General features: G+C 54.8%; 1 protein-coding gene across 5 annotated transcripts in view; it reads right to left on the bottom strand.

Moving 5' to 3' along the window:
* Positions 1–973: 973 nt before the first annotated feature.
* LOC144724702 (RNA-binding motif, single-stranded-interacting protein 1-like) overlaps positions 974–14,491 on the bottom strand; it is a 51,136-nt gene continuing 37,618 nt past the window's right edge. For 3 of the 5 annotated variants that reach the window (XM_078604035.1, XM_078604031.1, XM_078604032.1), the window contains 5 exons: positions 12,936–12,983; positions 9,581–9,727; positions 6,162–6,245; positions 5,515–5,623; positions 974–5,034 (listed from right to left, as the gene is read on the bottom strand). In XM_078604035.1, coding sequence (XP_078460161.1) covers positions 5,546–5,623; positions 6,162–6,245; positions 9,581–9,727; positions 12,936–12,983 — 357 coding nt within the window. In that variant the 3' untranslated portion in view covers positions 974–5,034; positions 5,515–5,545. The remainder of the gene's footprint in view (positions 5,035–5,514; positions 5,624–6,161; positions 6,246–9,580; positions 9,728–12,935; positions 12,984–14,491) is intronic. The other 2 variants (XM_078604033.1, XM_078604036.1) reach the window with 1 other exon arrangement.

The following is a 14,491-nucleotide window of genomic DNA, read 5'->3' on the forward strand; positions in this document are numbered from 1 at the left end:
GACTGGTGGCACAGCGATTAGCGCACTGCGCTAACGAACCTGATCAGCCGAGTTCGATTCCTGCTCACGGCCAACATCGGCGATGAACACTGTGAACCCGTCCTGCGGCTCCCTTAGGTCAACTCGGCCTAAAATTAGTAGCTGGGTTGCGATGTGTAAACGTCGGCATTGGGGAGACAAAGGCGGTCGGGTGTGGTGCTGGCAACACGTCGTATTTTGTACCGACCTTCATAGGTGCTCACTCGCAGCACTTTCCTCAACAGTCTGTCCAGGCTATACAGGGAATCTTTATCTCTGTAAAAAAAGATCTCCTGTATAGCCTGTGCTGTTAGCGAGCACCTATGAAGACCGGAACGATACACGAGGGGGTGGGTGACCAGCACCAAGCCCGACCGCCTTTGTCTCCCTAGTGGCGATGTCTACACACCGCACCAGGTACTCATTTGAGGCCGAGTCGACGTAGGGGGAGGCCCAGGATCCCTTCAGATAATCGCCACTGGTGTTGATGGCCGTGAGCGGGAATTGAACTCGGGCCGTCGGGTTCGTAGCGCAGCGCGCTAACCACTACACCACCGCTCCCCACGCACGAGAGTGTAATGACGCAGATGACATACGCCGTATCGGTCTTCACCAGGATGCATTAACCAGCGTGCTGAAGCATGATCAAGCGACCGTCACCTTCGTCCAATTCGAGTCATTTACACCGTGCGCGTGAGTGTGTGTGTAGCTATGGGGGGAAACTCATGGAGAACCGGGGGAGAGCATCGGAACTGTTAGCGAGAGCCCCCTGTGAAGGCGTAAGCACTGCACACAGAAGGGCGCCCGAGTCTGGAATCGAACCGAGGCGCCTCTTGCTGTGCGGCGTGGGCCGTGTCACCACTGCGCCGCCACCGCCCTGGAAGGTTTGCGAACAACAACCACGAGATGATCACCACCGGGCACGACGTCGTCCATCGAGTCGAAAACGTTCGAATCAAACAGCGTTTTCTTTTAATTCAGAACTCCACAATTCAGGTCTCCTTCCACCGGTCGCGATCAATTTCAACGACAAAACGTGTCAACCAGAAAATGAAACTCAACCCCTGTCGGCCGAGTCCAGGCAACCGAAAAAAAAACAACGAAGAACAAACCCCAAAATAAAAAAAAACCATAAATTGACTTGCGCGATCGTATAGACATCTCTGTTTATATCTGTACAGACAAAAGACCTTTGTTATAAATTACAATCTGATAATTTACTGCCGGTAACTAGAAGAGGTGGGTGGGTAGTTTTTCTTTTTTTAAACGATTATTTACAAAGATGCCTCGCACAACAACGTCAGGCCGTGCGAGCGTACGAACTTTAACGACAATGCCATCGACATCCTTGATTCCGCCCTCGCTCTGTCTGGTTCGTGCTGGACAGGGTTCGTGGTGGACAGCGATCGCGCACCGTCTCCTAAAACGATGGCGACGCGGAGCCCCGGCTGGGTCGCGTGCCGCGGTCCGGCCTCGTCTCGCGAGAGATCCGCGGCGCGTCTTGCCGAACGTCTGCCCAACGTTACCAAACCTACAAACTGGTCGCACTGTACAGCTCCGGAGGGGTGACGTTTTACATTTCCCCGTGAAAAATGATGTCTCTTTAAAACGAACAAAAAATTAAATGCCGCCGTGGTGGTGACGTGAACTGGAAGAGAGGGCTTGATTGTATTTCTCGACTGTAAGCGGAACTCCATTCCTGCGCTTCCACGTGCAGAGTCAAATATCTGGAATCCATGGGCCTTTTGAGGCTTTCCAGACCAATATTATCCAGCAGCATTTGTTTGAACAAGAAAACTCTGGAACGGTTTCCGCTTGTTTATATATATATAAAGAACGCTGCTGGGTTGTGTTATTGGAAGAAAAACAACACACTCCATCTCTGAATTCTCTCCGGGTCGCTGGGAGACCGGCGCAGTGGCGCGCGAGTCGTAGGAGCAAGTCACCACAGCCGTAGCGGGAGCTATACTGGACGTGGTGTACCGCGCACGGAGAGATATTCTCCCGAGTCGCCAACCCAGACCGACAGATCTCCCCGCCCGCCCCCCCCCCCGGCTGAAATCGAGCCACGGATTACAAAACGTATCGAAGCGAGCGAACGACAAGTCTGAGAAAATACGCCGGCGCGGCGCTTCTCCACCACGTGGACCGCCGCACCCGCGTGCTCGGGGAGGGCGCTCTTCGTCGGCGTGCGCGGGAGGAGGATACGAGACGACGCACGCGCTCGCCCGTTGAGGTAGATATCGGCCATCCCTCGTGGCGACGCTCGTGAGAGCAGAAACTGGAAGACCCCCACACGCACGCTGGAAGACCCACGCACGCCGACCGTGCCGTGCGTCGAGCGGTCGGCGTGGCTATCGAGCGCGCGGGCTGCGGCGGTTGCACCGTGGGGAGGGGGGGGCCCGTGCCAACCGACCGCGTGCTACACCGACGTCCCCCACCGCCCCCCCCCTTACGCGCCCCTTGGTTGGCACCGCGCAGCGTCGTACGAGACGTATTCGGAGCGAACGTTCCCCACACACATTGCTCCGCAGTTCTGCTTTACGTGTTGGAGGAAGGAGGCACGATCGACGACAGAAACAAACAATAGAGGCAAACGGCGATTATTGAGACGGTGAATGGCTTAAGACGCGTGGCCCGGGTCGTCCCGACGCGGGTCTGAAGCATTCGTTAACGACGGGTGTTGCCAGCTGGCGGTTCTCAGCCCGGTCACCAATGACTTCTCCATGCAAACAATAGCTTTGAATTGGGTTTGCAATTCATTGAAACAAAATTCCTGCTCTAAGAATTAATTTCCATTCAGCGCCAGCAAACGTCAATCAAATGCTGCGGAATCCCTTCCCCGAAAGCCACTTTAAAAGTCTTGTGCCTCACGTTCATGGCGCCGCACACCAGACCCGGGGTCTATGCCAACTGTGATTTTGTCACTCATGATGAATCTCAATCTCGGCGTTTTTATCCGCGGAGTTTCTCCTAATTGCGCTGCCTGCTGCCGTAGAATTCTCACCGACTTGCTTCACTCAAGGGGCAGGAGCGACAACCCAGACGGACGTACGGCCACGGCGCACGTGGACAAAACTAAAGGTATTTGCGTGATCGGGCCGCGTCTTCCTTCCAACATAGCCACATTAGCCACATCAGCCACGCGCGCGAGAAACAACAACGACGACGACGACGACGACGACGCACGCTTACACAAAAACAACGGAGTAAAATATGAGAACAAAATGGTCCTGCCACAGATGTAAAAAGGTTTAAAGTGTTAACAGTTTTGTAGTTCTGAAGCCTTGCCCCCCACCCCACGCCCCCCCCCCCCGCCTTAAAGTTGGCGTCCGCGCGTCCGCAGAAGCGCGCCGTCTTTGGTAGTGTCGTAGGGCCCCACGTGGCTGCGTGTCGCCCGCAGCGGTGGCGGTGGTGGCGGCGTAATGCTGACTAAGTGCTTTAGACTCTGTGTTTGGCTGCAGTGGCGGTGGCGGCAGCAGACTGCCCCGCCAGCTTCCTCCTCCTCCTGCGCCTCCACGCTTCTTCGCCAGAGGTTGCCCCCCCCCCCCACCTGCTATCTTAATACGAGCGACGTCAACACAAACACAAAGAAACGGAAAGATAAACTTAACCAACCTCTTATCGTTGCTTAATCTGACGGAAAATGTTTTTTTTTTCAATTTTTTGTTTGATATAGAAAAATTACTGCACTCCAGAAAAAAAATGTGTGAATCTTGAAAAGTCATTGTTAAAAAAAAAAGAATTTATATAGAATATTCTTTAAAAAAAAATCGTTTAAATCAATCATCTGGTAAAATTTTCTGAGAAGGAATAAAACAAACTTGTTCTTTTTATTCTATTTGCAAGCCTTAACAAGCTACCTATAATTCCTAAAGTACGATCTACATTATTTTAAGGAAAAAAAGCGAGAAAACTTAAAACATCTAAGCAGAGAACAAAAAAATTAATCAAACTTAACGACTTAACGCGAATGCATAAAACTTAACTCCTAAAAGAGACTTAAAAACGCACGGGGCTCGTACGCGTACGTGCGCGAGGGATCACGAACGCAAACTCAAGCGAGGGAAGCGTGGCTTTGTCTCCGTGCGCGCGCCCCAGGAGATTGTTACCCGACTCGAAAACTATCCCAAAAAAGCGAAACAAACCCACGTGGAACATCACTCCCCCCCCCACCCCCCACTCCCGCTCAGCGAATTAAAACGACCGGAGAAGCGACGTCTTTTAGTCGACAACACAAATGAAGAAAAAATGTGAGCGAGCGAAAAACACATCTCTCGCGCGTGACTAAAGGTAAAAAGCACGCGTCTATTTACACGCCGCTCCCTTTGCTGGAGGTTCGTCACGACAGCCGTGGGGGGGGGGGGGGGTGGTTGCTGGATGCCCGCTCCTTGAAACTCGGTCACTCGCAGCAGCAGCAGCAGGAGTCTTCGCGTAAAGCACCGTGGTGGCGACATCTTAGGTAGCGTAGCAATTGCTCAGGATGGTCACCGGGGAACAAAAAATAAAATAAATAAAATATATTTTTTGGGGGGAGGGGGGGCAGAGGAAAAGAAGTCCCCGCAGGCTCGTCTATGTCGGTCCGCGCGAAGGAAGGCGCTTGTTAAGACTCTCGTGTGTGAGTGCGTGTGTGTACGTGCATGTGTGTGTGTGTACGTGCGTGCATGTGTGTGTACGTAGGTCAACTGGGCCTCAAGCGAGTACCTCGTTTGGTGTTTAAAAGATCAGCACTGGGGAGACAGAGGCATCAGAGCGTGGTGTTGGCCCACCCACAGCTTCGTGCGCCGTGTCGGCCTTCATCGGTGCTACTCGCTAACAGCGCTTGCCCCAAGAGTCTGTCCAGGCTATACGCAGAATCTTTGTGTGTGTATGCATGCGTGCGTGTGTGTGTGTGCTAAAGCTGCCCTGCAGGGCTGGTGCCTGCCCCCCCCGAACGGGAGCCGTGCTTCAGAGCCAAGGCACTTTGCTTCACATTCCCCAACTGCGTATCACCGGGCTGCTCCACCGTGGGCCAACCTGCGTGTTTGGGAGGAGGAACAGGGATCGGGGCAGGCGAAGAAGAACAACAGCAACCACAGCGTTAGAGCGCCATCATCATGAGTACATTTTGGTATTTGCGCTTAGAATTTCATTTTTATTTCCACTTGTTTAACTGTGATTTTATTTTGTATGGCATAGTTGCAATGTGGTGTGGAGCGGCTGCGATGGGAATCGTGGCGATGGTGGTAGGGAAGGTGGTGGCAGCGTGGATGGTGGTGGTGTTGAGGATGGTGGCGGTCGGGATGGTGGTGGCGGTATGGATGATGGTGGCAGCGTGGATGGTGGTAGGGATGGTGGTGGTGGTAGGGATGGTGGTGGCGGTGGGGATGGTGGCGGTGGGGATGGTGGTGGCGGTATGGATGATGGTGGCAGCATGGATGGTGGTGGTGGTGATGGTGGCGGTAGGGATGGTAATGGTGTTGAGGATGGTGGCGGTAGGGATGGTGGCGGCGCTACCTTGCGCGCAGTGGCCTCGCCGTGCCGGCCGCTACTTGGCTTGCTGGAACGCGTACTGCTGGTGGTCGCCACCGTCCATGGACACCTGCTGCTGCTGGCCGCTACCATCCTGGGGGCACGGCGAGTGGGGCAAGCGAAGACGCGTGACGCTTCCGTGAAAAATACCGCCGACATGCAAATAGAACGTTCTTCATTGTGTCCTTCGAGCACGATTCGATTCGTCCATCGGCTTTTATCGACCAATTGGCGCGGCGAGCCAACGGCGCGTGGGGGAGCGCGCGGTGCTCGCATAGCGGTGGGTGTAAATATTCGCGGGGGAGGCTCAACCAAACGTTTTGTTTACACGACTTTTACAAAAATCAACGTTCAAAAGCAAGAGAGCGGCGCAAGGCTGCCTCTGGCAGGGCGTGCAGTAGACCCACGCCTCCAGGGGCACGAGGGGGGGGGGGGGGTTAACAGCTGCGCCCTCGCCGCTGCTGCCTTGCGCTCTCTCCGGCCGAGTCCGGCTCCGAGGAGGGGATCGTGCTGTGTGCGCCGTGTGTGAACGACGCTCGAGATGGACATTCGCAATGAGCAGGCTGGGGCCCCGTCAGGCCCCGCCGGGCCCCGGTCCCATCTACGGTGGCGTTAGTTCCCCTGGTTCTCACCTCCACCGCCATGGAGGATGCGGACATGTGCGCGTACTGGTGAGGGATGTAGGTCCCCTGCATGTGTGAGCTCGCGGTCATGTACTGCGGACGAGAAACAACGTCGCGCTCCGGTTAGTTTTCGGCATCTCGGTTTTCGCCGCCTTTTTAATGACGTCGTGGGCAGCCCTTTGCTGGTACCTGGCTTCCCTCGGAAAAAGGTGAAAATAACACATCACACGCTTGGTGAACGCAACAACGACCGCGTTTGCATCGTGCCGCTAAGTTCCAAAGGTTCCGTGGCGCCCGCCGGTCAATCACTTCGGTGGAAAGCCATTTCGAAAGAGGCGCCCGCGCTCTGGTGGTGCGGGATCGATCTTGGTTCTCGTCAGGAGCTGTGTGCCACGCCGGTCCGCTCGGCCGTGGCGGCGCAGCCCGGGAACGAAGCGCACGCGCGACGGATGAGAACCCCGAGGTGCGATGGTTTTCTACTTGAGCTCAGCGCGTGCGTTAGAAGCGCCTCCTTGTTCATCCCTTCTAGGGCGCAGCGACGGGACAGCGCAGAGGCCTCGGCTACGGCGAAGGCTCTGGCGACTTCTCGAGCCAAGTTCCTCTGGATCCAGAACGACTGCAGCTGTCCAAGTATATATATATACACAGTAAAGCTAGGTGCCTATCCCTTGTGGAAGAGTACGCTAAAAATAACACCGATAGAACCAGCTGCTCTAGAGCTCCCTCTCGTGGAGGCCCATCTGCCAGCAGTGGCGATCGCAGGCAGTTGCAGGGAGGCACCTTTACCTTTAACTGTAAATACATGAAAAAGGGTAACTCGCAGCGTTTTGTCAATCCACTGCTGGATGACGGCCATCCCGTGCCGTCTAGTTCATGAGGGTTTCATATTCTTGGTTATTTCGGTAAAGTCACGTAGAAGGGAAATAATAAAGTAATAAAAATAAAACATAATAACAAATGATTTAAAAAATATATATATATATTTATTTTTTTATTAAATTTGTATTTTGTAAATTATTTTATTGTTTCCCTTCTACGTGACTTTACCGAAAGAACCAAGAATATCAAGCCCTGCAGTCACGAAAGCTTTAAATCAAATTCGTGAGGGTTGTTTGACTATTTAGCGCCACACGGGTCTGTGTAGGGTTGCGAAGGGGGTAGGCCCCAGGATTTGTTCAGCTGTCGCTCGCCACCGATGTTAGCCGTGGCCAAGGAACTGAACCGAGGTCTCATGGCACCGTGCGTCATCGCTGAGCCAACGCTCCGCCCAACTCTGGTCGGTTATCTCAGGATATCTCAGCTTCGTTATCCGAGGGAGGGAATATCCACCAACACGCGGTCAAAGGCGCTTAACTCTCCGGTGGGACGGCGTGAGTTTCGAATCCTGGTCAGAGGTCAACTCGCCCAATAATCTCTCCGGGGCCGATAACTGACAACCGCAAAAAAAACCCCACCCCAATGGAGCAGGAGCCTCCTGCGAGCGAGCGAACGAGTCTTGAGACTCGGTGAGCATTTCCTGCGTCACCAAAATGCGTCAAATTCATCCGTGCGCGAAGTCGTTTGTCTCTCTGCGCTTCACGTTAAACCGCCTTCAACACCTCCCCCGCTCCGTTGTACTTGGGACCGCGACGGCAGATAACATTCCTCGTGCTGTCACGCGTTGGCCGCTAGGGGTCTCCCGTACCACGCTGGCAAAGGTTGGGGGCGCGTTGGGTGGCGAGGCGGACTGGGCTGTCGAGAGCGCCAGGTGGCAGTGCTGCGCTAATCGCTGCGTCTCCTCGCATGGACAACAACGCTCCTCGGTCTTCTTGTTGGCACAGCGGTTGAGCCCTGTGAGCTTCCTCCTAATACGCGAGGAATGTTTTTGTCCCCGTTGTAATATTTTTTCCAAAAAAAATGAAAAGGCGCCGACGCAATATTTCCAATTTTGCCATCGGATTTGTTGTCTTGAGTTGACGCGTCCATTCGGAGCTCTCGCACGAAGCATCATCACCAGCCTGTGCGTTGAGAGCGGCCCGTGGATTGAGATATCACAGAACTGCTTCCGAGTTTCTTTCAAGCGACCGCTTATCCACACGACACCTGTCACGTGACACTCCAACCAACGTTTACAACTTCAGAGGTGGAATTTTCCAGAATCAAGTGATTTTGTTTATTTTATTACTGAATGTTTTTTTTTTTCTCATTGAATGACCAGGCTGAGACGATCAACTTGGCCACACTTAAGAGAATCCGCTGGGCTCACACGTAAATATGCAATGTTTCAGGAAATGCACTATGAAGAGCCATTGCCCGAAACATTGTCACCTGTTAAATGTTTCCTTTTAAGGTCACAGGCGGTGTTGCTATTGCCAAGCGTGCAGAGCTTGTTGTTGTTGTTTGTGCACCACTGTCATCGCAGCAGCGTCACCAAATTAACTTGTCAAAAGTTAAATTCTTTAATCGTTTTCCGAAAGCAAAAAAACAATTTGTATCTACAACGGACGCAGGCGTGCAGCTTGCGCGGGAGATGACAGCCGTCGCAGGTTGACGGTGATGAATCTGTCACCACAATCCTTGCCGGTGGGGTCTTTCCCCGCACTTTGGCAACGAGCGTGAAATTAAATGTATTTCTGTCGTGCGGGGGCAGCGTTAGGTCCCTGCTAACTTCCAGGAGCTTGCGACACGACTCGCATGAGCAGACACACAAACACGTGGAAGGTGGGGTGGGGGTGATCGTGTCCCAGCGGTTGGCAGGTGGAGTCATCTACAAAATATTTTTGTCTTAATCGTTCTCGTGCGTACGCTGCCGCACAATTCTCGGTTGGGGCGCAGTGTGCGGCGGGGGGGGGGGGGATTTCTGCGAGCGGATGAATCGCGGTTGGAAAGTTCCGAGTTTAAAATCCCGGCGAGCGTATGACTCACCGTAAGACGAGGACCGGGTTCTGGGAAGATGACGGCGGCCGTCGCGCGGATAGAACCGCGCCGCCCGTGGATTCGTGAGTCTACCCGTGCGGAGCTTTTGAGTGTTTGTTCCTCTCGGGGTTCTCCGCTTGCTTGCCCACGTGAAGCGAAGCCCCCACGAAGCAAAACCCCCCCTGAGAAAGAGTCTTGAGACTCTGTGGGGCTTTCCTGGATAAGTAAATATGTTATTTACCATTATAATTTGCTTCCAATCCGGGCTTAATTTGAGCAGGGTCTGACTGCGTCGCCTTCCCAGCACACCGCATCAAGTATATCTCTCGCCGCAGCTGTGGCAATTTGTCACGTCTGACCGGCGTGTCGTACCGGCGTGTCGTAAATCAATATTTCCGTGAGAAAAGAAGCCCCAACTTGTCCAGCTGCTGCTGTCCCAACGACCGATTCTGGCAAGTCACCCGACGCACCGTCACACGCGTCAATCCACCGGCGCAACAGCGTGTGTGCGCGTGCCCGTCTCGCATCCTCACCGGCGAAGCGCTTGCGCCGAGGGAGAGGTGTCCCATCTGCTGGGCGAGCGGGGTCATCATGCCGGACGGCTGCATGGACATGTGGTGCTCCATGCCCGGCGACATCACGGTGCCCTGCGGCATCGCGCACACGCGAGCACCAGACAGCTGTCGCGCGTTATAATACAGCTGCCGCCCAGGTCAGCCGCGGTCAGCGGCGATGACGCACGCGCAGGCGCGGAACGCCGGGCGCCCGCTTGCCGTCTCGTCTCACCCCGTCCGTCCATTCGTCTCACCGTCGGTCTGTCCGTACGTACGTCGGTGTGTCTGTACATCCCAACCACTGGCCCGCAGCCCATCCGCCATCGTGTGCTGCCCCAAGCCCGCTCACTCTTCTTCAAAGTCGATAAGAAGCCTCTGATCTCTTCCCTAATCCGTGGCCTTCCTTCTTTATGTTTCCCCAGCATAATTTCAAGCCTGCACCTCCCCGTGCTTTTTTGGGCACTTCTCATCTTTTCGTTTAATGTTTTATCGCGTCACGAGATGAAGTCGGCTCACGCTCAGCATCGCTCGCGAGAGACGGACGCGTTGCTGCATCCAGCAGTGGATGGATCGTGGCTGCTGACGGCGAATGCGCCCGCTTGGCCTAAATCAACAAGCGCGTGCGGACCAGCGCTCGCGTCGTACGGCGATTCCCACTTGCAACTTAAAAAAAAACAACCGTGGGTGTGATTTTTCGCACCTCTACTCCCCCGTTCCCCAATGACTAGGGCTGCGGGGGGGGGGGGGGGGCTGGGGCGGGAGGGCAACCCCGGACGATGGGAGATGGCGAAGGAAGGGGCAGATGCTGGGGGGGGTGTGAAAAGCAACGCTGATGATTTTGGAAGTTAAGTTGAGAGCGATCGAGCGTTGGCTCGGATCGCACCGCAAAACAGCGGGCATGTGGGGTGGGGTGGAAGCAGGGGGGGGGGCACTGCTGATAATGCGCTAATTCACGATGAGTCGTCTTTCATAAGGCATTTGAAAAGCAACAGCTTTTTTTCATTAAGACTGTCTGTGGGAAGCTATTCGATGGCGTCCGGGGTCTGGGGTCGCTAGACGGACGCCGTTTGAACCTCCTGCAAAACCGTGCACGGTTGGGCAACAACGGTCGGCGACATGAGCGATGCTTTGCACACGAACGCAGTCACAACTCGACTCGGACTTCTACAAAGACCCATCAACTCACAGACTCGCACAGAGACCCACTGACTCGCACAGAGACCCACTGACTCGCACAGAGACCCACCGACTCGCATAGAGACCCACAGACTCGCACAGACCCACAGACTCGCACAGAGACCCACAGACTCGCACAGAGGCCCACTGACTCGCACATAGACCCACTGACCAGCACAGAGACCCACAGATTCGCACAGAGATCCATGCTCTATGACACAATGTGACCCCGGCCCACCGTGCAGGTCCGTGGTGGGTTATTTGAATGTACTTCACTACGCCGGTCAGTGCGAGTTGGTGAAGGCGATTAGCAGTAGATGTGGGTGCGTAGAAGTACAATGCAACAACGGATGTTGCTGCACTGCCCCCTGCTGCCCACCACATAGCCCTGCAGCTCTATGACGACCCTGTTAGTGCAGGGCGGTCACCCATGCACGCACAATCCAGGCTCAACACTGCTTAGCTTCTGATATCTGATAAGTTCGTGCTTGTTTACCTGATTTAAGAGGGGTTTTTTTCGTGTTTTTCGCCGAAATGTTCCCATGACTTTACACAATTACCCTTGTATTTTGGGCTAATTTGCAGCTTAAATTAGCGGCTCCGCGTGTCTGCCGCTCATTACGGGAGAGCGGCCCCCGTCGCGTTGCGCAACAGGGGCGGCGGTGCCAGCGAGCACTCTGCTCGGCGCTCCCGTTCCCAGGACCACGCGTCGCCCCTGGCCGCGGCTGCCGTGCGGCCGTTACGCGCGACGCCAACACGTGGGCCTGGCGGTGTTGCCTCACCGCCATCGGTGGGGCAACGCGGGGGCGGGCGGGGGGGGGGGGTCTCTCCGTGCGGCTCGTCCGCTAACAAGCGTGCGTGAGTGAGCGAGCTGGCGATACCAGTGACGAAGCGTGGTTGGCACGGGCCCTCCCGGTGCAAGGAACTAAATATGATGGCCCTCCCATATCCTGACCATATACCCCCCCATCCGCTTTGTGACTTGGCATCCGTGCAGTTGCACCGCCTACCACACGCGGATGGCTACGCAACGGACTCCTGTGTTGTTCTGTGGTAGTTTATGGTTCTCCATGTGAGTCTATGGGTCGACGCGTGAAATCTGTGGGTCACTATAAACCTGTGGGTCTGTATGTGAGTCGATGGGTCTCTATGTGAGCAGTTGGGTCTATATGTGAGTCGATTGGTGTTCACGTGAATCTCTGGGTCTCTTATACGCCTGTGGGTGGAGGAGATGTAGAATGGCTGGTAAGGTCAAATTTCCTGGCATATCGGGGCCCTTCCGCCCAGTGGGCCCGAGTGCAGTTGCACCGCCTGTACACTTGTATCGTGCACAATACACACGCACGTCTGGGCCACGTCCCGTGGGCGTTGTATTAAATTTGGTCCATCTCCCTTTTATCCCCCGTTTTGCCGCGGCGCTCTGCTCGTCCACGCGAAGGGGCGCTTCTGCATTTTTGACCGGAAATTCAAACCCGATTTGCCCGTTTGTGGTTCCGCGTCGAGGGTCGCGTGATAACCAGGCAGAGAGATCGCCGACCGCGCCGCTATCTTGCGCAACGTCTCACGGCTCGTTCTTTTCACTTCAAGCGAACGCACAGCGCCGTTGCCGTTGTCCTAATTGTTTAAACGCCCGTCGACTGGAAACGTTGCAGAGTCACGGGTCCTGAAGTTGCGTCGTTCACAATCGTCAGCGTCGCAGGCCCCGGGAGAGCAGCCGCTGTGGTAGAAGTCGTGGGTATCCAGTGTCCAGACACCCCCACCTCTCCCCCCCCCATATGTATGGACAAAATCCTATGAGGATTCGTGAGTCACTTGAACAAGGTGATCTTATGCCAATGACGGTACCTTTGAAGGTACCGTACTAAGTTGGTAGCTAGTAGTTCCATAGATGTGATATGATCAATAGGGCCGTGGACCCTCGCAGTGTGAGGGGAGGGAGGGAGGCAAAGCTTACAGATGCTCTCTGTCATGTAACTAATAACCGATTGCTCGTAGGTCACCCTCAGAGTCCACACTGCGGCTGCGTTCCCTGGTTTCCCGCGCGGTGAGCGGATCGCGGTGGAGCCAAGGGGAGGAGGCGGGCGGGCGGGGAGGGAGGAGGGGGGGGGTTCTGGACAAACAGGTCGGCCGAGCCGTGCCTCCGAGAGCCGCCACTCACCGGCTGCATGACGTAGGGCTGTTGCGGCATCCACGACGTGCTGTGGACCTGTCGGGACACGGCGAGCCATCAGTCACGATCGCGCCGGCGTTACGCTCGCTCGCTTTTGCACCGAGTAGAATTCGCGGAACGGCCGCCGTGTGGGAACCACAGCACTGGGCGGGGCTGCTTGTGCAACCGGATTAAATCGGTCTTAAGTTAAAAAAATTCGAAATGTTGGGTTCGGGAGCCAAGGACGAAGGGTTTCTGGGAAGCTCAACTGGGACACATGGTGAGCTTGCAGACCCTCCCTCTGTCAGCTCTGCCCACTTATACATCGCCACAAATATAAATATCCCCCGTAATAGCCTCAATAAACTGTTGGGGAAAGTGTTGTTAGCGAGCACCTATGAAGGCCGGCATGGCACACGAGGGGGTGGGTGACCAACACCATGCCCGGCCACCTTTGTGTCCCCAGTGGTGATGTTTACACACCGCACCAGCTACTCATTTGCGGCTGAGTCGACCTAGGGGAGGCCCAGGACCGGTGCAGATAATCGTCACTGGTGTTGGCCGTAAGCGAGAATCGAACCTGGGTCGCCAGGTTAAAAGCGCAGCGTAGCGCTAACCGCTACACCGCCGCTCCCCGACGTAGCCACACCCACTTGATCACCAGCGGCATCGCCTCCATCTTTGCCCCCCACTACTTGGGTAGCCCCACCCCCCTTTGCCTGCATCATGCGTCAAACGTGAGGCCAGCAGGACTTAAACCGGCATCAAAATCTCGCTTCTAACAAAAGCTGCAGCAGCGCACCGGGACGTTCAAAAACCACCACCACCACCGTCCCGGCTGAACTGGGACAGTTGGCAGCCAAAATTGAAACCACATTTCTGTAAAACTGCTTTTTGCTTAGTTTGTTGCCTTTCCCCCGCACCTCCGATTGGCACGTTTGGTTTCGTACGGTGCGAAAGAAGTTCAACGTACGTACATTCACACGGCCTTGCCTCGGTTCCTCTCGAACCGAGTAGGCCCGAGGATTCCGGAGTTTGCTCCCACGGGATTCGTAACGCTTTTCGTGAAATTCTTGCGTCGCATTCCACTCCTGATTTTTTCTGCACCGCCTTGAAAGCCAATTATTCTGGCCGACCGTCAAATGTGGTCGTCTGTCTCGGTCGTTATTTACTCTTGGCCTTGTTGACTCAACTGGAGCAGAATAGATTTTTGGCACGTCGGTTTGATTGTGAATTGATTTGGCTGCTCGTGCAAACCAGCTTAAATCAATCTTTAAGTTTAAAAATATATATTTGGGGGGGAAAGGGGGGAGGGGGGGAGGGATAGGGTGCGCACCTCGAGGATTCAAGTTTCAAATCAACTTTGCTAAATTGATTTAACCAGCGTGGAGTCGTTCTAAATCAATTCTGCACGGAAACCTGACCCGGGTTATTTTTTTTCTCTCTCTCTCTCTCTCCCCCTTGTCTGCCCTCCCGCTGTGCCTCGCCGTGGAAGTGATGTCGTCTGGATTCTCCATCTGGGCCGCTGGGGGCCGCTGCCGGGAACAAAACTCTTTAAAACTCCG

The sequence above is a fragment of the Lampetra planeri genome, chromosome 21 (assembly GCF_965212315.1).
Source record: "Lampetra planeri chromosome 21, kcLamPlan1.2.h2, whole genome shotgun sequence".
NCBI lineage: Eukaryota > Metazoa > Chordata > Hyperoartia > Petromyzontiformes > Petromyzontidae > Lampetra > Lampetra planeri.